Source organism: Gallus gallus, chromosome 8 (genome assembly GCF_016699485.2).
Source record: "Gallus gallus isolate bGalGal1 chromosome 8, bGalGal1.mat.broiler.GRCg7b, whole genome shotgun sequence".
Taxonomy (NCBI): domain Eukaryota; kingdom Metazoa; phylum Chordata; class Aves; order Galliformes; family Phasianidae; genus Gallus; species Gallus gallus.
In genome coordinates, this window is record NC_052539.1 from 19,436,821 (window position 1) to 19,463,333 (window position 26,513).

The 26,513-nt window shown below is 53.3% G+C and overlaps 2 protein-coding genes across 2 annotated transcripts in view; one reads left to right on the forward strand and one right to left on the reverse strand.

The window, feature by feature from the left end:
* SZT2 (seizure threshold 2 homolog (mouse)) overlaps positions 1-23,443 on the forward strand; it is a 54,279-nt gene extending 30,836 nt beyond the window's left edge. The window contains exons 39-72 of the mRNA NM_001277766.2: positions 70-208; positions 419-533; positions 782-911; positions 994-1,146; positions 1,258-1,360; positions 1,749-1,866; positions 2,014-2,125; positions 2,583-2,701; positions 2,932-3,096; positions 3,723-3,807; positions 6,249-6,425; positions 6,505-6,702; positions 6,974-7,143; positions 7,329-7,495; positions 7,888-7,985; positions 8,126-8,258; positions 8,368-8,495; positions 9,996-10,126; positions 10,518-10,700; positions 11,072-11,339; positions 11,574-11,653; positions 11,977-12,102; positions 13,860-14,065; positions 14,187-14,277; positions 15,299-15,379; positions 15,771-15,845; positions 18,265-18,478; positions 18,729-18,912; positions 19,240-19,362; positions 19,626-19,737; positions 19,822-20,127; positions 20,406-20,522; positions 20,905-20,973; positions 22,735-23,443. Of these exons, the coding sequence (NP_001264695.2) occupies positions 70-208; positions 419-533; positions 782-911; positions 994-1,146; positions 1,258-1,360; positions 1,749-1,866; positions 2,014-2,125; positions 2,583-2,701; positions 2,932-3,096; positions 3,723-3,807; positions 6,249-6,425; positions 6,505-6,702; positions 6,974-7,143; positions 7,329-7,495; positions 7,888-7,985; positions 8,126-8,258; positions 8,368-8,495; positions 9,996-10,126; positions 10,518-10,700; positions 11,072-11,339; positions 11,574-11,653; positions 11,977-12,102; positions 13,860-14,065; positions 14,187-14,277; positions 15,299-15,379; positions 15,771-15,845; positions 18,265-18,478; positions 18,729-18,912; positions 19,240-19,362; positions 19,626-19,737; positions 19,822-20,127; positions 20,406-20,522; positions 20,905-20,973; positions 22,735-22,878 (4,820 nt within the window). The 3' untranslated portion in view covers positions 22,879-23,443. The remainder of the gene's footprint in view (positions 1-69; positions 209-418; positions 534-781; positions 912-993; positions 1,147-1,257; positions 1,361-1,748; positions 1,867-2,013; positions 2,126-2,582; positions 2,702-2,931; positions 3,097-3,722; positions 3,808-6,248; positions 6,426-6,504; positions 6,703-6,973; positions 7,144-7,328; positions 7,496-7,887; positions 7,986-8,125; positions 8,259-8,367; positions 8,496-9,995; positions 10,127-10,517; positions 10,701-11,071; positions 11,340-11,573; positions 11,654-11,976; positions 12,103-13,859; positions 14,066-14,186; positions 14,278-15,298; positions 15,380-15,770; positions 15,846-18,264; positions 18,479-18,728; positions 18,913-19,239; positions 19,363-19,625; positions 19,738-19,821; positions 20,128-20,405; positions 20,523-20,904; positions 20,974-22,734) is intronic.
* A 456-nt stretch (positions 23,444-23,899) lies between these two features.
* HYI (hydroxypyruvate isomerase (putative)) lies at positions 23,900-26,279 on the reverse strand. Its single transcript, NM_001277570.2, has 7 exons — positions 25,957-26,279; positions 25,172-25,286; positions 24,989-25,067; positions 24,789-24,838; positions 24,488-24,557; positions 24,213-24,347; positions 23,900-24,031 (listed from the first exon to the last, which is right to left on the reverse strand). Exons 1-7 carry the CDS (start codon positions 26,262-26,264, stop codon positions 23,943-23,945), a joined length of 846 nt encoding a protein of 281 aa, NP_001264499.2. The 5' UTR covers positions 26,265-26,279; the 3' UTR covers positions 23,900-23,942.
* Positions 26,280-26,513: the final 234 nt, after the last annotated feature.

Consider the following 26,513-nt stretch of genomic DNA (forward strand, 5'->3'; position numbering starts at 1 on the left):
AGTGTGCAGTGAGGTGGTAAGGGGTTGGATGGGGCTGCTGCCTGGGACTGACGTGCGGATGCATTGCAGGTTATGATGGGGGGAGCAGTGATTCAGAGTATGATGAGGCATTAATGAGCGACCAGGAACCTAAGTGTCCCCTCATGCCTGATTTCTGGCTCATCATAAAAATTGAGCAGGACCGAGTGGAAGTCTATTACCACACACGGTAAGGAGGATCTGGCTGTCTAACCGCTGCTTCTCTGTGCCAGCACTTTATTGCCACTCATCTCTGAGCTGGATCAGCTTCCTGTCCTGTCTTGTGCTTAATATGAGGAAAGCTGCCATTCTGCTCCACTGTGTGCATGCTTTATGCGCACAGAGACAGGTACTGTGCAGGTGTCCTGCTGATCCCTTTCTCCCCTTCCCTGTAAAGCAGCCTGAGTGTGGAGAAGGCAGCGTCAGCAGAGATAGAAGAGCAGCCAGGGGAGTGCCAGAGTCTCAACCAGATGGTGGTCAAGAAGATCAGTGAGATCTGCAGGGTTGTCAATCAGGTAAAAAAAAAAAAATCTGCAGAGGGTAGGGGTTGAGCTGCCAATCATTAGGTGGCTTAGATGGGAAGGGACCCCTGGAGTTTGTCTGGTCCATCTCAAAGCAGGTCCTGGGTGGCTAGGTCAGCAGGTGGAGCCTCAGCTAGGGGGATCAAAAGAAAAGGGACTCTGTCTGGCCCTGAGCCCTCCTTTTTTGCTATCTTCTCTGGGCTGCTCAAACAACAAAACCTATTTTTTCTAACTTGTTACAGCGCTTACTGCTGCAAGACCTGCATGACAGCCACATATGCAACTCATTGCTGGTGGCAGAGAGTGAGGAGGACATCTGGAAGAGTGAAACTCCCTATACATACTATAGGCAGCGTGTCATGCCAACAGACGGTATGAATGCTGCCTACTCATGGGCAACTGGAAAGAGCAACTTCTGTGTCATGGCCCCAGCTCTGTGCTGTCTTCTTTCTAGATTACTCAGTAGAGGAGAGCTACCAGCCCCGGGACTACCTGGCTGCCACAATGCAGTTCATGCCAGGGCATTTTGCTTGTGATGTTGTGTGGAGCACACTCATCCATGTGCATTCACGCCTGAAGATGGGCCCCAACATGGGGGTCTCACGAGGTGTGTACAGCCCAGGTTCCTTCTCATTTTGTGTCAAGAGTCTGGCTTCTGGCCGGATTGGCACAGCAGAGGAGGATGTGTGGGATAGCTAACAGCACACCTTGCCCACAGCTATCCAGGCACTTCGCTCGGTGCTCAATGCTTTCTCTGTGGTGAACAGGAAGAATATGTTTGTCTACCAGGAACGTGCCACTAAATCTGTTTTCTACCTCCGGTAAGAAATTGGCTTGACTTGTTGGCCTTAACTTGCCCTGCTACATGCGTTACACCAGGCTGAGAGTTCTTTGGGGCAGAAAGTGTCTACCCAGCATCAGGAATCGTGCTGTGACCCAAGCAGCAAATGTCTGATTTCTGATGGGTCAGTTCCCTCCTGCTCTCCCTGTGCTGAGCCCTTACCTAGGAGAAAAAAGGATATTGAGAGAGCTAGAGAGTGATTTTTGCACAAGCTCTGTACCAGAAGGACTTATCCTCAGGAATAATAATAATAAGGACTTATGTCCCTTATCTCTGAAGGGAGAGCAAGGAGGGTGTAGATACTCTGTGAAGGCATGATGCTGTCACTCTTGGCAATGGAGGCTGATGCTTCTTTCTCCTATATTCAGACTGGCTGAAACCACCAACAGTGGGAAGGGGTGGGAAGCAGAGAGCAGCATTAGTCCAGGATCTCGCTCATTGGCACTGACACGCAGCCAGGAACCCATTTACACTGAGGATCTAACGGTGAGTGCTGTAGTCTCAGGGCAGATGTGGGATTTTGTGTAGGGTAAAACTTGTATTGCGTATACATGGATGGGGACAGCAGTGGGTGACACTGTATCTGGGATTCGTGTGGGTGCTGCTTCCATGTGGCTGTTTTTGCTTCTCCAGGGCTCTCGTTCCTCTCTGGACACAGCCTCGTGCCGCAGCATGGACTCTGCCCGCCCGGTGGGACAAGTAGACAGGCACATCCAGCTGATGGTCCATGGCGTTGCCCCAGCAGGTAGGTGTTACAGTGCCTGGTAACAGATGTGCTGATACAAGCAGAGGAATGGAGCTCCAGTCCTTGCCCTCTTTGCTTGAAGAGCAGAGTGTCTTCCTCTTGAGCAAGAGCTGCTCTTTCTTAGACCAGAGCTGCTGTCCATTCCATGTGGATGGGAATGCGAGGAAAGGACCCATGGCCCATGATTAAATCTCCTGCAGATCATGTGGTTTATGCCAGCTTTCCCTGTGCAGGAGTGTATTTGTCTCTGCCTGCTGTGCTAGGAGTCTTTGGCAGTCAAAATAGGTAGAAAAAGATGCCTGAAGAAGTTGTTAGGGAACATCTTTCTCCACTGTGGGAAGTTCCTGTGAGGGTGGTACATTCTTGACTGGTAAAGGGAGGTAGGTGGCTGTGGTTGGTTATGGTCCTTATGAGATGAGGTGAAAAAGTTGCTTGTACCTCTGTCTCTCTCCGTCAGGGCCTGAGATCACAGATGAGCTGGTGAAAGTGCTGCGCAGGCGCCTGGATGAGGCCACTCTGGATATCATCACTGTGATGCTGGTCCGGAACTGCAAGCTGACCCCAGCCGATGTGGAGGTACCTACCTCAGTAGCTGTTCTGCTCATCCTGTTTCCCATAACGTGCCTTTTTGACCCATCCCAGCCTCTCTTGTCCCACAGCAGGGAAGACTAAAGTGGTCTGCTGCATCCTATTCCCTGCTCCAGTGCTTACTTGGGTTGGCATTCATAGATGTGGGTGCTAGGGTCAGTGGGGGGCCCAGAGTATCCTGCTTGATTCAGCTGAGTTCTAAAACTTTCTCTCTGCAGTTTATCCAGCCCCCTGGGACACCACCCACAGAGGTCCTGCAGTTTACACTGCCACCCTCTGCTCTGCCTTGGCTGCAGGCAGTGGCCTACTATCTGCGCCAGAACCTGCTCATCTTCCTGCATACCCCAAAGTACACAGACAGCAACGTGGAGCACCACTTCAAGGTGAGGAGGGCAGCGAGGGGGACAGCAGTTGACTCAGCTTCCATCTGCTTCTGGGGGCTCTTCCTGGGGCAGCTCAGCTGCTGCATTCTCAGCTCTGCCATGTATAGGAAGGAACAAACACTGAATACTCAAACGTGGAGGAGTTTTTCAGGACTGTGGACAGTTTCTGTTGGCCTGCTGTAGGCTTGGACTGGCCTTGCTTTTACTGGAGTGGTCACTGCTCTGTGCAAAATAGCAGCTACAGAGTTCATGCTCACAGTCTTCTTCCAGGAGCATGGGAGAAGACCTCCTTGGAAAACTGAACTTTGGTCCTTGTGTGGCTAGGATCTAAGGTCTGAAACATTAGAATTGTTAAAAGTGGGAGCAGCTATCCACTCCTTCAGCATGACTGTTAAGGATAAAAGGTGAGGCCAGGCCAGATGTACACTGCCTTATAACTCTGGATAGTCCTGTAAGAGGGTCCTTCTGCCAAACAGTGGCCAAATCTGCTGGCAAGTGTTCTTACATACTTTTAGCTGTTTGCTACAGGCATGGAGATGAGCTCTGCCCATGCATGGGCCACTATTTCTAGTAAAGGCAAGTTCTCCAGGCACTGTCACGTTTTCTTTTTTCCTTGCTCTCCATAGCACTACTTCAGCCACAGTGGTGGTGTCCCTGACCAAGATCTCTACCTGTACAACAAACCAGGAGGCCAAGGCACTGGTGGCAAAGGTACTGTGCTCAACTTCTTTTTTTTTGAAGCAGAATATGGGACTGTGCACTGGGGAACCAATTCCCATGTTAGAGAGCTCTGAGTGACTGAGAATGACCAGTGTCAGGGCAGTGTTTTTCTCCTATAGCTGGGGAGTGTGCAAGGAATTTGCATGTGAGACTGCACAACCATTTATATGTGGTAGAATGAAGTTAAGGACTCCTACAGAGCTTAGCAGGTTGCTGTATGAAGCAGCTCTAGATTGCAGCTGCTGTGGAGATGATGCCCTCGACTCTCATCTGTGGACTGCTGGAAAAGGGATTGGATAGGGCTAGTTCTGCAGCAGGCTGTCACATCACGTTGTGTCAAGGCCATGTGGTCTGTCAGCTGGCCATTGTGAGTCCTGCTGTGTCCCTCTTGCACCGTCTGAATGTTCTTCTGTTGTGTAGGTACCATGTCGGACCTTGTGCAGCACCTCTTTCCACTCTCCCACTTCCAAGGTAGCACCTCTGTCTCCTAGTACTATCCTAGTTTCCTTTCCCATGCAGCTCCCTGGCCCCTCTGGTCCCTGCTGTTCTTGTCTTCCTTGTGCTGTGGCTTCAGCTCTGACTCCTCTGTGTCTGTGTGCGTATGTCTGTCTAGCTGAGCCACCTTTTTCTTGCTGCCTGGATAAATGAGCTAATAGAACCTGCTTTCAAACAGTGAATTCTGAAGTTCTACGCCCTTTTTTCCTCACAGATCAGAATGGCCACCTTATCCTTAAGGAGGTCACGACATTTCAATTGTAGTTTCAAGCTGAGTGTAGCATCATCACCATCCCAGTGGTTGTGCCCCGATAGGGGTTCCCTTTGCTTACCGACAGGGCTCTGCTAGATGTGTGCTTTGTGCTTCAGAGAGCCTTGGTCAAGGGGGCTTGGAGAGCCCCTTATAAATGGGAGGTAACAGTTTCCTAGTGCCCCATCAGGTGACATTCTGGTGAGCCTGGGGCTTGCTGTCAAACAGATGAGTTTATGCCTGTCTCTGTTTAAAGAGAGGAAGTTGTCATGTGGGGCAAATCTGCTGCTCCTAATGTCTTTGTATGGACACCTCCATCCCAGCAAGCTGCTGTGCTGCAGCTAGGAGCTGGGTGAGGCAGGAGAGCTCTGTCTGAGGCTCCAAATGGAGCAAGGCTGAGGGGAATACCATTCTCCTCTACCTTTTGATGTTGAGGAAATTATACATTTCTCCTTTTGTTTTTTGCTGGATGAAGGATTGTTCCCATGTCTGTCTCAGGGAGAGTAGCACTGTGTCAAAGGCTGGTGCAGAGCACCTACAAGATGAGGCAGCTGCTGTAGTCGTCTTCAATTAGAGTGGTGCTTGTAGAGTTCCCTTTCCTCAGAGTGAATGCAAGTGTGTGCTACGCTTTTATTTGAATGCCTCCTTCCCTCCTTTGGGAGCAGCTCTCCCCGTCCCAGTGTCCCCTCCCTTCTATCTGTTTTGTATCTGGACACATTGCGTCTTGGCAGTGTTGGGACAGCTGTGCCTTCCAGTCACCTGAGTGCTGTCTTGGTTGGTCAGGAGGCATTGAGAGAGGGGGTGGCGTTGTGTAGTATGACCATGAAGGGCTTGGACCTTACAGCTGCATCCCCACCTCTACTTCCTTGGTACAAAGGCACACGAGCTGGGCTGTGGAGAGGGAGCTCCTAATTCTGCTCTGGTTCAAACGGGGCTTCTTCTGTGTGGCCCAGGGCGTGTGGCATGTGGGCTGTATGCCTGCTACCCTACTGCTGCTCTGCATCTCAGAATTGTGCAGGTGTGTGAGTGAGGCTATAGGTAGGGCCTGAATTTAACTCCACAGCAACTCCAGGCTAATATTAGGTGTTAAGCTGCTTTGTTCCCAGTTGTGCTGGTAAGAATGTGTGGGAAAGGCACCTCATCTCATGCAGGTGTGCAGTGGGGAGTGTGCTATGAGTGGAGTTTGCAGCAAAGTGCCATGTGTAGGCTTTCTCTGCATGGACTCAGTGTCCCATGTGGCCTGAGGGCGCTGTTGGAGAACATCTGGGCCCCGTCCTTTGGGTGTCGAGTCCCATCCCAGACCTCTCTGCATAATAGCCCTCCTGAGGCAAGTGGAGATGCTTTCTCTTTGCATATGGTGTGCTGGGTGACTCAAGAAGTTCCTGAAGGGCAAGGTGACAGCTGCCGTGACAGGGTGGTGAGGACACCCTGTGCTGAAGTCCTTGCTTTTCACCCTGACTCCCAACGAGCACAGCTAGCTGCCTCTCCCCTGGCTGCTTTCCCCTCCCATGGGACCTGCCTGCCATGTGCACCCGCAGCCCTGTGAAACCCACGTGGCAAGGGGTCTGCCCCAAGGCCTGGTGTGCAGGCATGGGGTGGTCACCCTGCTCTGTTAGTTGCCAGCTGGGCTTGCAGCAGCGTGCCCAGTGCTGTGCTGACAGAGGCTGTCCTGGGCTCTCCCCTGTAGGAATTGCATGCATTGCATTGACGTTTGTGGATGAGACCGGCAGCCCCACCACGCTGCCCCACGGGGAGAGATCTGGCTCTCCTAAGGTGCCCATCGTGGACCTGCTGCAGGATGCTGACTTCGAAAGCCTCACTGCTGTTAGCAAGCACCAGCCAGAGGCTGGCACCCAGCACACAGGTAGGATGCCTCTGCATCCCCCACAGCACCTCCGAAAGGTGTGGGTGCCGAGCTGAGTGACACTGCCCTTTCCCCACAGAGCCCTGCGTGCTGGTGCGCCTGGACATCTGGGAGAAGGGCAACATTAGTCTGCTGCAGTTGTCAGAGAAGCTGCGTGGAGCCCTGCGCCATGCGCTGTGCGATGCCATCATGGAGTTCCTTGTGCTGCCAGCCCCGCTCTGCGTGGAGGCCTCCTGCCCACTGAGCGCCCCAGACCTGGAGGAGCTGAGCTCTGCGGGTGAGATTTGGGGTGGGATGGGTGCCTCGAGCCCTCCGCAAGCCTTGCTCCTCCTGCCTGTGGGAGCTTGGCCTGTGCTGGAGGAAAGCACTCTCCCCTCTGCCGGTTGTTTAATGCCCTACCATAGAAATAGGGTTGGAAGAAATCTTTAGAGCATATCACCTTTGCTAAGCGATACTGAGGGCTGCTCCCTTCTCTCTGGGCAGCCCTGCTGGCACATGAATGTCACAGTGGAAGGCTCTGAAGTGAACAGTTTGCTCTGTCTTCGCAGCAGGTCTAAGGAGAACCATGTCGGAGACCAAGGGTCTGGCCATGGGCACTGGTGGGGCTGGCAAAAGCTGTCCTCCACCCCTGCACTTCACCTCTGCCCCTTTGGCCAGCCCTGGGGAGCCGGTGACACCCACGAGCAAGCTGGGACGCCGCAGTTTCTGGGACATGCTGGTAATGCTGCTGAGGGTCTGGTGGGGAGCAGGGCCTGCAAGTGTGGTGATGTATCAGACTGTGAGGAACAGAAAGGAGGAATCCGGCTGGGGTGGGGAGGTTTGGCCTGGTAATGGGATTTGAGATCAGGGCCACAGCTGAGCTGTGGGTATGCAGAGCCTTAACCCTGCACCGCCTCTCTGTAGAGCAAGGCTGAGTCCTCAGAGCTGGGCAGCCCCAAGACTACCGATGACATTGTGCTGGAGAGGCCAGAGGAGGCTCGCACAAGGCGGAGGCATAAGACTGAGAATGTCAAGCAGCAGCTGAGCCAGGATCGGGCCACAGCCACAGCTGAACTGGAGCAGGCACAGCGGTAAGACAGCCGGGGTGCTGCTCCCATCTGGCTGCTGTACGGATGTTCCGCTGGCTCTGTGTGCATCATAGCACTCTGGCCCCCGTCTCCTTTCCTTGAGGTGTCTCCCTTATGCAGCCAGCTAGGGGAGCTGCCTTGCACACAGAAAGCCTCAAGCCTTCATGCTAGAGTGTTGCTGGGAGCACTGCTGCTTGTCCTCGTCAGAGATTCCTTCCCTGCATTGTAGGGCCTTCACAACATCCGTCACTGCTAAGCTCAAGGACTTTAACAACTAAAGTAGGGGTTTCCCTGGGATCTCCCTTCTGGATTTGGGAAAGAAGCACTATACCTTTTTGCATTTGTTGCTGTTGACTGAGATCTGGTATAATCGTGCTGCTTTTCTTTCTTCCCAGGCGCCGAGTCTGCCAGTTGGAAGAAGGAGATGTAGGCACCATGCACTCGCTCTACAGTCAAACCTGCCAGCAGTGGATGGCATTTATGAACCACCTGGGTATGCATCTCAGGCCCCAGCTCCTCCAGATAGGTTGGGGATGGGCCTCTCTCCCCTTCTTCACATAGCACCGAGCCATTCCTCTTCATCCCTTGCTTATCTCTAGCTAGTTGTGTGCACTCTCTTCCCAAACCGTGCAGGGTGCCCATCAGTGCAACAGTGCTCAGCAGAGATTGTGTCCCGTTTCCTCCTGTCCTCCATCCTGGTGGAAGTGGTGAACCTGGTCACTTCCCTAGCGAGTGACACCACTGTCAAGGTGTTTGAGAAGATCTGGTGAGTTACACAGTTTACAGGAGTCCGTCTGGCAATGGCAGATGCTCATATGCCAGCCTCTGTTCCCATGTCTCTATCTGTCAGCCACCTTTGGTGCTCTTCTTTGCAGCTGCCATCGGAGTACCGCCTTCCTGCCCTATAAACCTGGCCAGAGCGCCAGCCCTCGCCCTGCAGCTGTCAGACACTTCATCCTGCTGGGACGCAACTTCCACCAGTGGCGCTGCAGCACAGAGCAGGGTGAGTGCCTGGGCAGGGCAGTACTGCCTTGTAATGTTGGTTATGGTTGGCTAAAAGATCCTGCTGGTGGTACCCTTGAAAATCCTGTCCTGCATTGTGAATGAAGTGATTATATTTGTACGCTGCTTCTTCCCAGTACCTTGTCTAAAGCCTCCTGGGAAGAGTCTCTCAGTATATAGCACTCTGTGTTGAGTTCAGCTTGGGTCTTCTGGAAAAGCTGATGGGTGCTCTGACAGCATCCAAACATCGTGACCTGTTAGCTTTGTCCTTCACAAGACAACCTACTCCTTTAATCAGTAGAAGCGTACTGAGCAAGCCTTTCCTTTGGGCAGAGCACAGGTCAGCTGTGCTTGCAGAAGTCGCCAAAATGAGGCCCTGCTCACTGCAAATGCTCACAGCTCAGTGTGACCGAGGCTTCTTTTCAGTTGGGACCAGCAATCCAGGTCCTTCCCCGTGAGGCAGGCATGTCACTAGAGCAAAAACATCCCTTTACCCATTGTCATCTGCTCACTTTTCATAGCCTTTTTCAGCAATTAGCAAAGACAAGCTGACCTGGCAGAGTCTGGAATCCAGCATGACATGTGTGCCCAGGTGCTCTGCCATACCTTACTGTTTCCTCTTGGCTAGGCACAGCAGAGCTGAGACAGGCTTGTCTGGAGTGTAGATCTGTGAGGTGGGGACAAATGGCCACCCTGCTGGGAAATTTTGAGCTGGTGGTGGTCCAAGTGATGCGTGCTGTTGCGATCCCTTCCTCTCCCATACCTAGGCTGGGTCCCAGGAGGGGTAGCACTGGGCTTGGCTGGTCTAGCACAGTTGGACTGCTCCTCCTGAGGAGCTGATGTTGTCTCTACCTTCAGACAGCAGCAGTGAGGAGGAGCAGCCAGTCCCACCTGCTCACAGGTTCAGACGTAAGTTCCTGTTCAGCATGGTGCTGCTGGAGCGATTGGCTTGAGCAACAGCTGCTTGAAAACCTTGGGCAAAGTGGCTAGGCTGCTAAAGGCTCCAGGCTGGCTTGCAGGTGGCGATGCTGTGGCAGGACTCATCGTGCACATCCACAGTCAGGTCTCATGTGGTTGCTGCAGTGCTCTTTTACTGCCAGAAATGCAGCATTGGAGACGTATAGCTTGTAGAGGGGCTCTGCTCAGTTAAGCTTCACAATTGCATGCATGATGCTAACATTGTCATCTGGGATTTGTTGTGGTATGGCAGAGATTAAAGATATTGCTGGGACCGTGCCATAAGTTAACTGGAAATGACAAGGAAGCAGAACCAGGGTATGCTGAGTGATCACACAGGGTTGTCATGGCAACATTGGTAATAAGTGTAAAAGTGAACAAAGGTCCCAAGAGGGGAAGCTTTGGGTTGTGATTGGAAAAATACCAATGTGTGGGCTGCGTTCAACTGTCCTCTCAGAGTGATGAGCTGAGCAGTGTCATGGCACAACATTCTGTCATTGTGAGATGAACTGGTATTGAGGGCAATAACTCTGGCTTCTTCCAGCTCACAAAGGGCTCCAGCGCTTTGAGGCCATGGAATTCAGCTCAGCAGAGAGAGGCTCTGACCCAAGCATTGTTGGGCGAGACCTGGCACCCCGACAGAGGTTCCTCTTCATGGAGATTGTTGACAAGAAGGTAACATTGATGCTTGTGTGACACTGTGTCTTGAAAGCCATGCTGCTGTAGGCAGCTGACCTACCCCAGGCAGAAGCCCTGTGCTGCAGCAGAGCAGGGGGCTCCCTGCAGCTGTCTTGACTCCTTCACTGTGGGCTGTAATTGCCCTTTCTCTCCCCGTGGCAGTGGTCACATCAACCTGGTTACTTGTGCTGCCAACTCAAGTGCTGCCACCTGCTGCTGGAGCTGTTAACAGGGGTGCCATAAATGAGCAGTTTTCACTAGCTCTGTTCCATCCTTGCTATCTTAAAGCAGCTGGAGCTGCAGCAAGTCCCACCCAGAACACCTGGGGCAGCCTGTGTCATCTTTCTAAGCAGATCCTTCACCCTTCCTCCCTCTCTTCTCATTCTAGCTGACGCTTTACACCTACAACTGGTCCCCAGACCTGGGGGCCAACTTGAACTGCTCACTCATTCGCCTGCTGCAGTGGCAGAATGCCCGCTCCCACATTGTGCATTGCTTGATCAGCCAGAAGATGGGACTATTCCATCACCACTGCTTTATGGACCCACCGTGGCATGAAGACAGCAAGCAGGTAGGGCACCCTGCCAGACAGCAGTCCTTTCCCTGTCAGGAGGAGTCCTGGCAGCTTTCTTTCTCGAACAAGAAAGTTGTACTTGCGTGCTGGTTGGCAAGGCATCTTCAGGTGGTTATACGTCCAGCCAGAATGTGTTCAGACAGAATGCTGCTGTTGGCAATGTTATTTGTGGCTGGAATGCTTAGTGTGGAGGAGACTGCGGAATGGGCTTTCCATTGCATGCTAGAGCAATACTGTCCTCTGGACAGGTGGTGAAGGCCAACAAATGTCTGCAGATGACCAAAATTGGATCTACTCTATTCTTGTGGGTCCTTGCTCCATAACTGTCAGTGAAGAGTCTTTCATGGCTGTTTCTGCTTTCTTAGGAGCCAAATCCTTTCCTGAACTCCACTTTGGAGGTGGATGCACTGATCCGGAGCTCGTGTCCCCCACCTAGCAAGGAGCAAGGCCGGCTGAGCAGCTCTGCACGCAGCCTGCCATCTCTGCATTTCCATCCTGATGTGGTTCCCTTTGACGAAGCTCTGCGGGATGTTACTACTATCAAACGCATACCCCATGGGCCAGAGTTGGGACCTTTTGACCCTGTGGCTCGACATGGGGCCCAATTCCTGGAAATCAAAAGCATGGAGAGGAAAGGTAAAGCAAGAGACATGCAGAGATTAGAGCCTAACTGCCTGATCACACTCTTCCGTTCCTGGAAAGGAAGTGAAAAAAGCAGAATGAGTTCTGGCAAAGGGGCAGTTGTCAGCTATTCCTGCCAGGATGCTGTGAGAGGATGGGTTATGGCCAGTGTAGGGAGTACAGTGGGTAGGGTGGGTGTGTAGTGGAATGGCTGTGGCTTGATACATCTGTCTGTTCTCTTTCCTCCAGAACTGGAGAAGCAGATGAAGATAGAGAATCTCTTTGTGACCTGGCAGCAGAGATCAGCACAGTCAAACATGCCTATCAGTGTGAGTGCAGACTGGGCCTTCTTACAGAGTGCTGGCAACACCAGCATTCCTTTTGTAGGAGGGAGCATTGGAGCTCAGATTAGGATTTATGTTGGGGATGGTGTCTGGCTGTGGAGCAGTGCTCTCTGCTTGAACTTCTGGGCCTGCTGGCCTCTAAAACTTTGCTAATGAGTCTTTGCTGCCTGGCATCGGGAGGGCTGTAAAGCAGGGTGGTTACCTCTGAAGTTTAATTCACACTTGAGCAGCAGGATGGTATTGCAAATAGCTTGTTCCTGGGCCTGGGGGCGGATGTGTGCTTGTAACTGTGTTCTTGTGCTGTGCAGCTGTCAGACCTGGAGACCCTGAAGCAGTCCTCACGCCTTGTTCACTACTGTGCTACCCCGCTGCTCTTTGACCCAGCCTTCCGGCAGCAGATCCAGGCTGACCAGCAGGGCAAGGTAGAGGGGAAGGTGAGTGTCAGCAGAAGCCAGATGGGTTTGACTTTTGTGCACTGGAAAAAGGGATGACTTTGCTTTTTTTTTTTTTCTCCCCCAAGATAGTTCTGCTTTGAGCCAACCCCTGCATTATGGCATGAATTTACAGCCTTAGAACAGGGCATCCACCATGATGAAGGTGGAGACAGAGAAAAAAATTGGGTCCTCAAAGCCTTCTTTGTGCAGTCGTACCATCCCTGGGAAGATTGACTTCCCTTTGCTACCCAGGGAATCCGGAGGAGAGAGTCTAGCAAAGCCATCAGAGCATGCTGTCTGTTGGAGAAGCTAAACCTCTCTCTATGCATTCAGCAGCCAGACCTGATAAAATTTGTCCAGACCCAGCAAATAGCTGGAACAATTGAAATCAAACCACCTGAATCCTGAGCAGGTTGCAGCCTGACAGAGTCTAACCTGTGCAGATGTCATACCGGCTGTTCGTGGTCTGTGTGTGTGTGTGTGTGTGTCAGAAGTGAGGAAAAGACTGGTAATTTATCTAAATGTCAATAGGATTCTGACAGACTTTAAGGAGAGGTTGCTGCAGAAATTGAGCACTCACGAGAGAAAGGAAAACTATCATCACAAAATGAAAACTTCACTTTGTTTTTCGGAACAGAACAAAATGAAAACTGGCTATTCAATTTAAAGAGCCTGGGAGCAGGGCTTTGAGGTTGTGTATTGGGTTCTGTATCACCAGAAAATATCTCTCAGTACAAACGAGATGCCAAGCTTTGAGACACCCTGTAGTGGTTCAGATTGATCAGAACAGGAAAAGACTGTGAAGAGCTCAGAGATGGCCTTGAGTGACCTGTGAAAGGAGTGGTGCAGTGGGAGCAGGACCTGCTTTCCAGGAAGGCAGAGCACCATGGGGGGGGGGGAGGGGGTTGAATTTCTCCCATATTGAACGTTAACAGCGGAGCCTGTAGGAGCAAAGCAGGCAGCCCAGTGGATTTCTGCAATTCGTGGACAGCTTCATGCAAAAGGCAAACCACTTAGAATACGTTGGAAAGGTGTGCTAATATTATGGGTATTATTCCTATGCTTTTGTAAAATACTTATGGTTGAATGTCTTCATTTGGGCAAGTGCAAGTCCAGCATCTGGTAGCAAAGGCACTGAACTACAGGGACTCGGAGAAGGTAAGGTCAAGAGAGTAGCTGGAGGGACCCTAATAAAGAGACTGCTTGTCAATGAAAAGGCAGATAGAAACATGTGAGTGCACCACCTGCTCAAAGGAGAGAAGTCAAGAAAAGAAAGCTTAGAGTCTCGCAGCACAAAGACAAGGATTATTCAAATACATCAGAAGGGGGACTGAAAATGGTGAAAAGGAAATGAAATGTTGTTCATGTAATGTTACTGCACTACTAAGCCAGTAATAAAACCTGAGATGTCACAAGGGCTCATAAGAGGACCAGACTCTTACATGACAGCAGGAGCTGAGCATCACTGAGCTTTGTGAACCAGTTGTGAGCTATCAAGATTCTATGCAAGCCGTTCTGGGGAGGAGATGAGAGTTATCCCTTTTTGCAGTGTACCTCTTTCAATAGTCTGTTCCAGTGCTGCCAGGTCAGCCAAGGGCTGAGTGAATACTGGATCTGGTATGACTGCACGTGCCGTAGGTTGGCTGTTACTAGTTTCTGGCAGAGGGAAGTCTGTCTTCTGCTCACCGTTCTGGCGCTATCCCATTGAGTATCTCCTCTCACAGCAGCTCTCCTTAGGAAATTCTTTTTTCTTCCAGAAGCGCCACCGCTCAAATGATTCTACAGCATCAGGGAGAGACCGCAGCCACAGCTGTGACTCGACAGAATCACTGCCTTGCAAGCTGAAGGAGGAGCCTTGGCTGCAAGAGATGTGCAATGCCTTCTTGCAGCAATACATCCAGTACCTGCAGAGCATGGGCTTCATTCTCGTCCAGGTGCGGCCGCCCTCACCTACCACTCGCAGGTCAGTGATGTTCTGGGAATCCTGGTAATGAGGAAGGGCTGACATGGAGCTCTGCCCTGGCTTGGCACAGCAGGAGATGATGGCTGCCCTGCTCAAGGCTCTCTTCTGTTGCTTCCAGTAGCACAAGTCGGATCCGAGCTCTGGCAGCAGTGGGTGTGGAGGGGAGAGGATCCTTTTCCTATACAAAGCCAAAAGCAGAAGGGAGTCCGAAGGTGAGTGCTTATGCTGTTAGAGAAGTAAAACTGAGATGGAAGTCAGGCTGTGAGCAGAAGTAGGGCAGTTCTGGTTGCTTTTGAATCTATTTCTCACAGAAGGGATGTGAGAGAGCAGAGTAGGGACTGCTGTGCAGACAGGCTGAGCAGGCTGTGGCTTTTCGTTTGTAAAGAAGAGGCAACGAGGGAGGGACAGGACAGAGCTCTACCAAATCACAGCCAGCTGGGAAAGGGATTGATGACTCACTGCTGTCATTTTCTTTATCAAATGGGAGTATCAGGAGCAGGTCCCAAAGCAAAAGGAGTCTTTCTTAATGTAGCAGCAGGTAAGAGTGATCTTTGTCAAAAGGTTCTCTGAAAACTAAGAGCTTATATGGGTTTGAGAGAGAATAACCTGCTGGAGGAATCCATTGGAATTGCTAGGTAGGCAGAAACCACCTGTGGTTCATGATACCCAGGGAAGGTGGAAGCATAACATTTGCTGACCTTGTTCTCACCCTTTCCTGGTACCTGCTTATGGATGAAGCTGGTACAGGACTGTGGGCAAGACAACACCTTGCAGTTAAAACAAGAGGAGAACAATCCACTGAAACAGCTTAACAGCAGGCAAGTGATTTTGCTGGCAGCTAAGCTCTAAATCCCAGCTGGATGCCTCTGATATTTGCTCTGTTGGGCAGCTGTGATGATCTGGGAACTGCTGAGCAGAGAGGTGGGAGTAAGGTGTTGTGGGCAGCATTACCCCTCAGCTCACTGTGCCCTCTGGAGACGTCCTGCCCTGAGCAGGCAGGAGGTGAAAGAAGCAGCATCTCTGGCATGCTCTCTGGAAGGCTGCTTATTAGCTGTATTAGAAGTCTTTTCACTCTCTAGCATGTCTGCTCCCCTACTACCGGTGAAACTGCTTAGTTAATAAAGTTACTCTTCTTCCAGCTCTGCCACAGAACATCTTAGCAGCTTTGCATGCTGGTATGCAGGCTGCTCTTCTGTACAGAGAGCCTCTCCAGCTTTGTCCTTCTCTTCCCAGAGCACAAGCCCTGCTGTTGCCACCTATCATCTGCAGAGAGCTCTTCCAGGTGGGATTGTGCTGATGGAGCTGGCCTTCCAGGTGAGAGGGAAAAAGAAACAAAATACAACAGTCGGAGGGAGTTTGAGAGGACACAGTGTGAGTGAGGAGTGTGGCAGGAACATGCAGTTCTGTCTGCCTCTTCCACAGTCCTGCAGTACAGTGAGAACAGTTCTGTGGGACTGAGAGCAGTCAGTGTTGCCTGCAGGGGAACAAATACAAGGTGCCAGGCTTAGCACCAGGTAGGACGCACTATGCTCAGCCACATATTGGCTGGTCTTCGTTCAGAAGGGGAGACGAAAGAAGGGAGCAAGAGTACCAAAGACCTAGCCCAGAAGATGAAGTGACAAGTGTGGGGTGCAGCCAACCTTGTATGGGCTCCTCCTCTTCCTTGGAGAGGCCCAAGGCCCACTCAGTGTGCTCTTTCCTCCAGGGCTATTACTTCTGTGTGAAGCAGTATGCGTTGGAGTGCTCGCGGATCCCCATGGGCCAATCTGTGAACTCTCAGGTAATGGCTTTGTACAGCTGGTGCTCCTTGTGGCTGGGTGCTGCTCTGGGAGAGGCAGTGATTTGTGGGACAGAGTAACCATTTCATGTGCAGCAAGTTTTGGAAAGCTTTGCTCTCTCCTGGTAAAGGAAAGTTTGCAAAGCCTTCTGTAGTCACACATTCTACATAGCATGCTGCTTCAGCAGACTAGGAGTGCAGTGAGAGGAGGTGGAAGGTTTTAGAAGAGGATGACTCTTGTTCTTTGGGGAGCAAGAGAAAGCACACTGGGGAGGAACAAAAGGAAAACAAACCATTTTTGGCAAAAATGGCTGCTCTGGGGGAAGTCAGTACATCGAAACCAGAAGTTCTCCGCTTCCACTGAATGAAAGGGAAGCAGAATGGTGACAAGGATCTGTGAATGTGGCTGGCTGCTTTTTGCTGGTGGAGATCATTTTCTGCACCACAGGGCCTGGTTCTTGATGTCTCTGTCTTGTTCTGTCACACCACGGGGCTGCCTGCTCCCTTCTCTTTTGGTGTGTCAATATCCCCTGCCTGTCCCAGGGCACTGGATGGATGCTTAAAAAGGCTGGATAACCCCAGCCTGCCTGAGGCAGGAGGCACATGTGACCATATTGTCCTTTCCAAAATGGCTGCACAGCAGAGCTGCATCTTACACGAGCTATTCTTGGCATATATAAGCTTAAAACCTGCCTGGACCTTGCTGCAGTCCCTGAGGGTTTGCTGGGCCTTTCCTGGGAAGACTGTGTTGCACAGGGCAGGTTACTGGGCTGCAGCTGGCATTGCAGGGAAAGCCCAGGCTCTCTGGCTGACTTGGGAGGGCACAGTGCTGGGAGCAGTGGACTTGCTGCAAACATCTGGCCAGCCTTCCCTCATGCTGGAACCAGCTCACAGTTATCGCAGATGGGGCAGTTCGATTCCTCTGCTCTTTCTCTCTGCTTATCCCACCCTGTGCCCATGTAAGACGAGCTGGGGCAGGAACTGAGCTGCACAGTGCCTTGTCCTTCTTCCCACTGGCTGTGCATCTCTCAGGGCACTTTTACAGCCAGAATTTGCAGCAAGAGCTGCATGGGACACAGCTCCATCTCTGAGTCTGCGGTTCATCCTCCTCCTGCTGCCATTCTGGGCACAGCAGGACCTGCCAGTGCAGGACTGAGCCTCCTACTGGCTGTACTTTTACCCCTCCTGCTCCATCTGCCAGCCTCCTGTGCCAGTGGCTGCTGTATGTGCTTCAGTGGACAGCACAGGTCGGAAGGAGGATGGGATGGGCCTTGGGTGCTTGCATGCAGGCAGTGCTGTGTGTTCCTTGCTCTTTGCCCTGCCTTTCTGGGGAAGAGCTATAGGCTCCTTTCTGGGCTGATCCTGGATGTGCAGGTTGTCCTCTGCCTAATGGCAGTGCCAATACGGGTGGCACAGAGAGCAGACTGTTCTTGTGTCAACACCTGCCTGATGGTGTTCCCTGCTTATCCTGCCCTTAAACCAAGGGGTTTTGGTGTGGCTCAGCTGCCCAAAGGGCTCAAAGAGCTGAAAGACCTTACAGTGGCACTGTGAGCTCCTGGCACAAGGGCAAGGCTGAAACCTTCACCGACACTGTCCCCTGCCACGCTAGCTGCCCCTGTGTTGTGAGTGTGGCTGTCTGTGTGTGCAGACTGGTGCTGCCCTGAATGACCAGTATGCTGAATAGAGGTGACGGCCAAATGCTGGTGAGGCCTTCTCTCAAGCTCTGTGGCACCCCAGCCACCAGGTCATCCAGCTTTCCAACAGCCAGGCTTGGCTTTTGTTACTGAGTACAGGACTTTAGCAGCTCTATTGTTGTCCATCTCCGAGTCCAACCACTTGCACGGGCTCCTGTGCTGCCTCTTGCTCCCAAGAGACACTCAGTAAGTCAGTCCTCACCTTTAGATCCAGAACTCACTGGGGCTCCAGCGTCAGTGTAACCTGTACCTGCTCAAGGACTGGGCCATGCAGAGCAGTGCTCAGATGGAAAGAGGATCATAGGATTGGTAGGATTGGAAGGGATCCATAAAGGTTGTCTAGTCTAACTCCCCTGCAATAAACAGGGACATCTGCAGCTCAATCATGTTGCTCAGAGACCCACCCAGCCTGACCTTGAATGTCTCCAGGGATGGGGATGTGTCCTGCTTCATGTCCACATGGCTTTCAGCTTAAGGGAGGATGTATGTTTTGCCAAAAAGGAGGCAGTGCCAATTGGTTTGTGCTGCTGCTGCAGCAACAGAGTCAAGTGTGGAAGGTGCCACCAAGCTGGATCCCTTGGGACCCTCAGGGACCAAGTCTGCTATTTGCACTGTGTCAGGGCAGGGGTGACTGTGCTGGTTCTGCCATGCCTTGCTGTCAGCGAGGCTCTGCAGAAGATATGATGTGCCTGGTAACTCACCTGCGTTCGTTCCTTCTCCTTCTACAGCTCTCCATGCTCTTCACAGAGGAGTGTGACAAGGTGCGGGACCTCATGCACGTGCATTCATTCAGCTATGACTTCCACTTGCGGATAGTCCACCAATATCTGCTGGGCTCCCACATGACGCTCCGCCAGGGGTACCATCTCACGAGTTTCCTGGAGGACTTCATTGCCCATCACACTGACATCCCCAAATTTGGTCGCAACCATGTTTTCCAAGGTGAGTAGCCAACACGTGATCATTTGGGGATTGATCATCAGCCCATAACTTGGCAAAAGATTCCCAAGTGCTTTATGAATACATCTGACTCAGTGAGTGGCAGGAAGAGGGTGACGTGTGCTGCCCACCATAGGGAAGTCAATGCTGTGTCGTGGAAGGGAGGCTCACTGCTTTAATGCTGCATCCCACAGAGTAGTTTGTAGGACACTACTCTGCCCTCCTGTGACAGCAACGTGTCTTTCCCCACTAGGCATGCTGGCCCTGCCCACCAACATGATCACTGCACACCAGCTGTACAACTACATTGCTGACCATGCCAACACGTACCACATGAAGCCACTGCGCATGGCCCGGCCAGCTACCGGGATTGACAACAAGAAGGGGACGCCAGGCACAGAGCAGAACGAATACGCACTGGTCTCTATCTGGAACAGGTAAGTGTCTCTGCTTCAAGTTCCTGGAGCTGCCTGAGGCTGACCAATGCCACTTGAGAGCTGAGGAGATTGCCCTAAGGTGCCAACAAAGCTGTCTCTGTCCTACATAGTAACAGACAGCTGTGCTGTTCAGCTTGTTGGAAATCATGCCCAGCAGAGGTGGTGTGTATGGATGTTTGTGTATGTGCATGCACTTGCCTTGCTTCCTGGAACATTTCTGAGGAGTCCTGTGGTGTTGAATCCCCCACACCCAGCAATTCTACGGTACCAAGAGCTTTGTGAGAACAAAGTGAGGTCCCCTTCACACAGATCTGCTCTTCTTCCCAGCTCAGGATCCTACAAGGACTCAGAAGGTCTGCGTCACCACGATGATTTCGATGTGTCCCTACTGGTGTGTCACAGTGCAGCACCATTTGAGGAGCAGAGCGAAGCAGAGAGGCGCATGCTTCGGTGAGAGCTGAGGGCCCTGAGCCATGTCACCAAAGCTCCCTAACTGGGGAGGAGGGCCCTGGGGGCTGGGCTTTATCTGGTACATCACAGACAGCTGTGGTGCTTCCCAGGGAGGTTCCTTGCAGAGGACTGGGCAGTGTGCTATCTGTCCTCTAGGCAGAGAAACACCCTTATAGCCTGGGATAGGGTGCCTACGGCTCCTGTGCAGCCCAGCTGAGAAGGGAGCAGTCCTTCTCTCGGTGACAATGTCTTCTTGCTCTCAGCTTGCGTTTCTACGTGATCATGACCAGCCAGAGGGAGCTATTCCCCCGGCTCACAGCTGACATGCGGCGCTTCAAGAAGCTGCCACACTTGCAGCGAGAAGTGCTGGAGCCTGTGGTGGGCCCGGCAGCATGGGAGGCAGCAGAGCCAGAGCCGAGCCTGGGGCGGCCGCAGCCAGCGGAGCGGGAGATGTGGCAGGACATGGAGGACAGCAGCGAGTTCTACGCTGGGGGTAAACAGGTCCAAGTGGGGCCTGGGCTTTTCTACACCTCGCCGCTCTTCCCCTTGCTGGCCTCCGAGGTGGCCTCGGCCCAGAAGCAGCTCAGCAGCATGGTGCAGCTGGCCAAGTGCCACTGCCGCAGGGACAACCTCTGGAAGCGTCTCTTCCTTCTGGAGCCACTGGCTTCTGACAAGCTGAAGCTGGGCAAGCTGTCGCTGGTGGAGCTGGAGGAGCTGCTCGATGCTGTGCACGGGAAATCCATTGCGGATGTGGACCCGCAGCTGGTGAGCAGCAGGGCTGTGGTTGTGGTGTCCTGCTCTGGGGAGGGACTGGGGCCTGCAGGACGCATTTCCTGTTGGGTGGGAAGACAGAGGCAAGTGTATGTCCTCTAGCTGGCAAGAGGAGGAGGAAGCTGCACAGATCCATCTATGGAGGGTTACTGGCCCTGGATCAGTGTGCCTCGCTGGGCTTTGAGAGATGCATCTTTTTTTGGATCTGAGTGCTGCTGTCACATTTGTGGCTGCTGGTGTCCTGGTTTCTTAGCCTTTCTCTGTACCCACAGGGATGCTTCCTCACCATGACAGTCTCCTGGTACCAGAGCCTTATCAAAGTGCTGTTGAGCCGCTTTCCCCAGAGCTGTCGGCACTTCCACAACGCTGAAACTGGCACCCAGTACCTGGTAAGACCCAGCCTCTTGCCCACCCGCAGCCGTCTCCCCTTCCTAGGGCCCCTGCCTGCTGTGGCTTCCCCCTGCGTGAGCCTGATGGTGCTGTCAAGCTGCTCTCTGCTGTTGCTGGTGCAGTGCAAGGTGTGTGCTCTTGTGGCACAGCAGTGTCTGCCTCCCTGCCCCTGAGCAAGCAGTCGCTTCTTTCCCCACAAAGTGTGATGCCAAGTGTGTCCCTGTGGTTTGGCAGTGCTACCCGTGAGCCAAGCAGACTTGCACCTCCAGTGTGTCAGGCCACTCATCCTGCATGTCAGTGTGTCCCCGGGTGGGTGTTCATAACCCTGCCCCGGGGGTTGTGCTGTCTCCTTCTAAACGTGTGCTGTGGCTCTCTTGACAGGTTGTGCTCAACCAGAAGTTCACAGATTGCTTCGTTCTTGTGTTTCTCGATTCTCATTCAGGAAAGACGGTAAGCACTTGAGAATGTAAGAGCAGCTATACAGGGCTTCATCCAGCAGTGGCCAGGAGCAAGTGCGCTGTGGGGAGAATAAGTCAAGAAGCTTGTAACCCCTTTTCCAAATAGTATGCCAACATCTGGCAGTTTGGCACAGGACCATCCTGAGCTAGACATGGCCTTTGTATTTAATACCTTCAGTGGCTTATTTCTTTGTGGTCAATTTGTAGAATGCATGATTTGCCCTGACTTGCAGCTCCATTATATATGTACAGCCTGGCTAAAGAGCTGCCCTCCTTAGTTTGTTTTTTGGACCTACTTCTGCTCTTCTCATCTGGTGCCCCTTTAGTTCTTATATTGGAAAATAGTGAGCAGTTGATCCCCTTTTCTTCCACAGGGTTGCTTTCAGATCATGCTCTCAGTTGTCTATATCCAGTTTGGGCCCTTGTGCATTCAGTCCAGCACCAGAGCATGCGTCGCTCCAGTGTTGTCTCTTTGTGTTTGTCTCAGTGGTGCCACCTTGTGCTCATCGATAAACCCAGACCACCTCCATCCTCTCTCCCCAGGAATTGATGACAGAAATCCTAACTTTGTGTTTTGCACTTAGCGTTCATCCCTTTCCTGTGGCCTCTCAGAATTCCTTAGGGCTTTTGTGTGTGTGTGTGTGTGTGTGTGTGTATTGGTGCCTCAAATTGTATCAGCGTGCTTCTCTTCTTTGTGCCATGCTCATTAAAGTACAAGGCAATCTGAGTCCCTAAACCTGTCCTGAAGGAACTCCACTTGTAACCTCTCTCCAACCCGCTGCTTCCCCTATCAGCACTACCACCTTCACCTTATTTTTGCATTCATTCCTGTCTTCAGCTTACCTAAGTTTCCCGTGTGGTACTGCATCCCTGCAGCTTCCTGAATCTTTCCTGAACTTCAGATAAGATGTATGGTGATTCCTTTGTCTAGAAATATTACCTTATCAAAGAGAACGCTAGCATTAGCACATCACTACTGTAAAACAGTGCTGTGTTTATCTTAGGGTTCTTCTTCCCCAGGTCAGCTCTAATGCCTTGCCTGCAGTTGGAGTTAGGCTCACAAATCACTTTCTCTTATGTCTTTGGTGGCAGTGCATTTGCTGTTTTGCAGTTGCACAGCTCTTCTTCGGGCTTTACAAGTGTATTAGGAGACCCTGGCCACTAGATGAGCTGTATTTTGGCTCTGGAGAGCATGCAGGCCCTGAGTCCTGCCTCCACGATGCTGGTCTGAATGCAGAGTTGCTCACATTTTTCTTCCACATTGGTTCCTGTAACTTTCCCTTCCACACTCTGTTCTCAGCACCCCTTTGCCCCCGCCCTGCCTGCTTAGTAGTTACTAATGAGAATGGAGCAGCTAGCATTTATTTTTAGGATTGCAGTTATTACATTTAATCTCCTCCCTTTCCCTATTTGTTCCACTCCTACTCTTTGCCTTTGAAGAAGAAATTTCCCTCTCATTTCCCTGGAACCCCTTATTACTGTGGAGGTAGTAGGATCCCCTCACTCCCAAGGCAGCTGCTGCTGGGGTTGGCAGAACTGCAGATGCATGGGGGCTGGTACAGAGTGAGCATATTGCCTCATTTTCCCCCATGAAAATTGGGAGGAGGCTTCAACTAAGCACCAGCGTAGTGCTGCTGGCGTTTTGGGACTTCTCCCAGTACCTGCCTGACACTGCCAAGCAGGTGCCTATGCAGTTGGGCTGGGGGCTGCTCATCTCCATCGTGTGCCCTAACCTGCTTCTTCCTCTTGGCAGAGCCTTACCGTGGTTTTCCGGGAGCCGTTCCCTGTGCAGCCTCAGAACAGTGAGAGCCCTCTGCCCCAGCTCGTGTCCACGTATCACCACCTGGAGTCAGTTATCAACACTGCCTGCTTCAACCTCTGGACAGGACTGCTCTAGCATTGCCATCGCCTCCTCCTGCAGGAATATGCACTGCACCTGTGCACGCCTGTGCTGTGGATGATGGAGAGGAACAGGCTGCCGGGTGGGACCTGTTCACAGCACTGCTGGCAGCATGCACACCACCAATGTGATGAGCCTGGGGCTGGGTGAGGGCAGCCCCGCTGCTCCCCTTGGGCTCCAGCCCAGCTGCACCTCCCTTGGTCTCTGGCTGGCTGCTGTGACCCTGGGGACAGGTTTTGGTGGGTTTCAATGGTCTGTGAAGGCCATGGACAGGGGCCTGGCTGAAACAGAGCAGCTCATGGGGATGTTAACTTCAGCACCTGCAGTGAGTTCTGTCTGATAAGGATATGGAGGTGCAGGGCGGTGGCACAGTGCCTTCAAGGGGAAACCTCTGCACCTTTAGACAGGGGGTGCCTGCTTCCAGCCCTTTGCTCTCAGTAGGAGAGCACCGAATGGGATAGGAAGGGCAAATGGACATGGAAGGTTTTGTGGAGGTGTACATTAATGATGATATATTAAAGCCATGGATATATTTGTGAAATAAAACAGAATCAGCTCCCCACTCGTGTGCCACGGGTCAGGACAGAGGGAAAGCCTCTTCAGGGCAGCAGAGGCGCCCCTGCCTTATTAGGCTCTCCCTGGAGCAGGGCAGGCTTACGTTTGCACTGAGTCTCCTTCTTGTTCAGAGCAGGAGCAGCAGTGCAGTCCTGCTTAGCAGTGTGGGAGAGGGCTACCTGCTCCTTTTCCCCTAGCTACTGCAGGCATTTGCCAACAGCTTTGGAAACTGCACAGAATGAAATAGGCAGAGTGGTGAAGTTCAGAACCTGCAGCTCCAGGCACCAGCTGGACTTTGGAAAACTTACTCCCTTCCTGAGGAGCGAATTCTTCCTCAGCACTGAGGAAGCCTCATCCTTGATCTGCAGCCCAGAGATGAAGATGCTTCTATGTCCTTCATGTCATCCTGTCACCTCTGGGGCTGCCCCAGCATCCCCAAACAGAAGACAAACACACTTTCGTGTTAGGCTCATTGGTTTGACATTTATTCCAGTTCTTGCCTTGCTTTACTCTGTTGCTTTTCTGGGCCCACCAGGTTTTATGCCTCTGCTCTCCCAGTATGAGCGCAGCCAGCCAAGACCTTCTACTGTGTCTCCTGCATGTCAGATGAAGGATTGTGCTAGCAACCCTAGCCAAGCTGCAGCAGCTTCTGCTCTCATTTCCAGGTAGGGACCTTGCTGTCTACCACGCCCAGTCAGGCCTATTTTGCACAGTCCCGGAGGACTGGTCCATACTGGGATCTGCTTGCAGGGTTCAGAGTACACAGCCCCACTCACCTTTTGGTGCGTACTCACAGCCCACGTAGCCAGTGTAGCCAAGGGACTCCAGCAGCTTGAAGATGTAGGGGAAGTTCAGCTCCCCGGGGCTGTCAGGCTCATGCCGCCCTGGCACCTGTGCGATCTGGATATGACCTGGGGGAGATGGGAGGCTGTGCCCCAGGCAGCCCTGCCTGCAGCCATCTCAGCATAGGATGGGGTGAGCTGAGAGCATCCCTTATCCCCATCTTCAAGTCACAAGACTCGGAGCAGCCAGGTCAGACACAGGGCATTACCAATGAGTGGGAAGTATGTCTCCAGGTTACGGGACAGATTCCCATCCATGATCTGGCAGTGAAAGAGGTCCTAAGGAAGAGAAAATTCAAGAGAGTTGTTGCAGCTGTTCAGTGGAGGATGGCTGTACCATGCTCCCTGCCTCTCTCTATGTCCTCAGAAGGAGACAACGAGTCCACAGCCTCTAGGCCTGCCCTGTGGTGCCTTCTGGGGCTGCTAGAGCAGGGCTGTCTGGCCCTGAGCCCTGTCTGCAGCCCTCCAAATGCTGTGCCCAATGCCCCATGGGCTCAGGGCTGCACTCACCAGCTGCAGCTTCAGGTTGGGTCGTCCCACCTTCTCCAGGATGGCAGCAGCTGCGGGTGCAAGAAATGAGACCTGGTTAATGCCAGGCTGAAGTTCCTGGCTCTGTGCTCAGGCAGCAGCCAGGGATCCATCCTCAGTCAGACAGCCCAGAGCTACTCTTTCCCCCATGCAGGAGTGTTTGGGAGAGCTGTGTGCTGTACCTTGGTGTGGGGTATTCAGGAAGTAGCGTGGGTCAGTGATGCGGCTGTTAATTGGCTCCACCAGCCCCACCATGTCCTCCTGTCACACAGCAATGGTCCCCCTGCAGCACAGCCTCCACATACCAGTAGCAGCAGTTCTCCATCCTTAGAGCTATTCCCACAGAGGACCCACTCCCCCTTTACCTGGGCCAGGACATCGGCAGCGTGCCTGAGGTTCTCGATAAACGTAGTCTCCATCTCAGCCGCCACTGCCTCCCGCTCCGCATCCTGCGGCACCCGCCCGGCCATCAGGTGGATCCTGTGGGCATGCAGAGCTCAGCTCCGGCCCCAGGCCGTGGGTGGGGGCTGACACAACTGCTCTGCAGGCACAGAGACAGCGCCTGGCCTGAGCCGCTGCAGGCAGTGTGCAACCGTGGGGCTGCAATGGGAGTCTCAGGGAACTGTTGCGTGGAGGAGCACTGAAAATCAAGCAGTTTTCAGCACTGCTGTTACTGCAGAAAGCAAGCAGACTCAGGCAGAGGCAGGTCTGGGTGCGGGACCTCGGGCTATGCTGCTGAGGGAAGCAGTGATGCAAAGTGAGCGGGACAAAAAGGTGACGCTGGTTTTCTGGAGCGGGTTGTGTCACTAATTTCAGCTCTTGCAACGCACCTACAGCACGTGGCCCTCAACAAAGCACCCGCTGCGGTGACACGGGGGAAATGGCTGGTACAGGTGGGGAGAAGGAAGGCTGCGAGGGGGAACGCCGCGCGGAGCTGAGGAGCAGACGATCGGGGCGGAACCGCGGGGACGGAGCAGCTCCGGGGCCGCGCAGAGCGCGCGGCAGTCCGGCACGGGGCGCGGGACGCTGCGGAGCAAAGGGCGAGGCGGGGCACGGAGCCCGGCGGTGCCGCTGCGGGGCAACTCGGCCGAAGCCCCGGCTCCGGGCGCAGCGGGAGCGGGACGGCGCCGTGGCTCTGCCTCGCACCTACCTGGGGCAGCCCACGGCACGGGCGTACCGCACGGCCGCGGCCAGACCCTGCCGGAAGGCGTCCTGCCGCCCGGGCACGGCGCCCAGCCCCATCTCGCCCCGCTCCCCGTCCCCGGGCGGGGTGTTGAGGAGCACGACCCGCAGCCCCGCCCGCTCGGCGGCGGCGTGCAGCGCTGGGGCCGGGCAGCCCTCGGGCCAGGCCGCCTCCACCGCCTCGAACCCGGCGCGCGCCGCCGCCTCCAACCGGGCCGGCAGAGCCGGCAGCTCCGGGAACAGCCACGAGAGGTTGGCCGAGAAGCGCAGCGCCATGGCGGGCGGGTAGGCGGGGCTATGCAAAGCGAGAGCGAATATGGAGGGAGGGGGGCGTGGAACCCCTTGCTGGGGGCGGGGTACGGAGGTACGGGATCGCGGCGCCGCCATCTCATAGCGCCGCTTTGAGTTCGGGCTGCGTGTGGGTGTGCCGAGCTGAGGGGGTGCAGGGCGGCGTGCTGGGCGGGCACGGCTCGGAACGGCACGCGGCCTCCCGGGACGCAGCGTTTCTGCCAGGTGTTGGTCTGA

What these genes read in the sequence shown, in the direction of transcription:
- HYI (NM_001277570.2), bottom strand. Translation starts at nt 26,264, where the DNA reads ATGGCGCTGCGCTTCTCGGCCAACCTCTCGTGGCTGTTCCCGGAGCTG. An exon ending in CGTGCCGTGGGCTGCCCCAG is followed by an intron (nt 25,287 to 25,956) that starts GTAGGTGCGAGG and finishes GCATGCCCACAG; the next exon opens with GATCCACCTGATGGCCGGGC. An exon ending in CCTGAATACCCCACACCAAG is followed by an intron (nt 24,839 to 24,988) that starts GTACAGCACACA and finishes TTGCACCCGCAG; the next exon opens with CTGCTGCCATCCTGGAGAAG.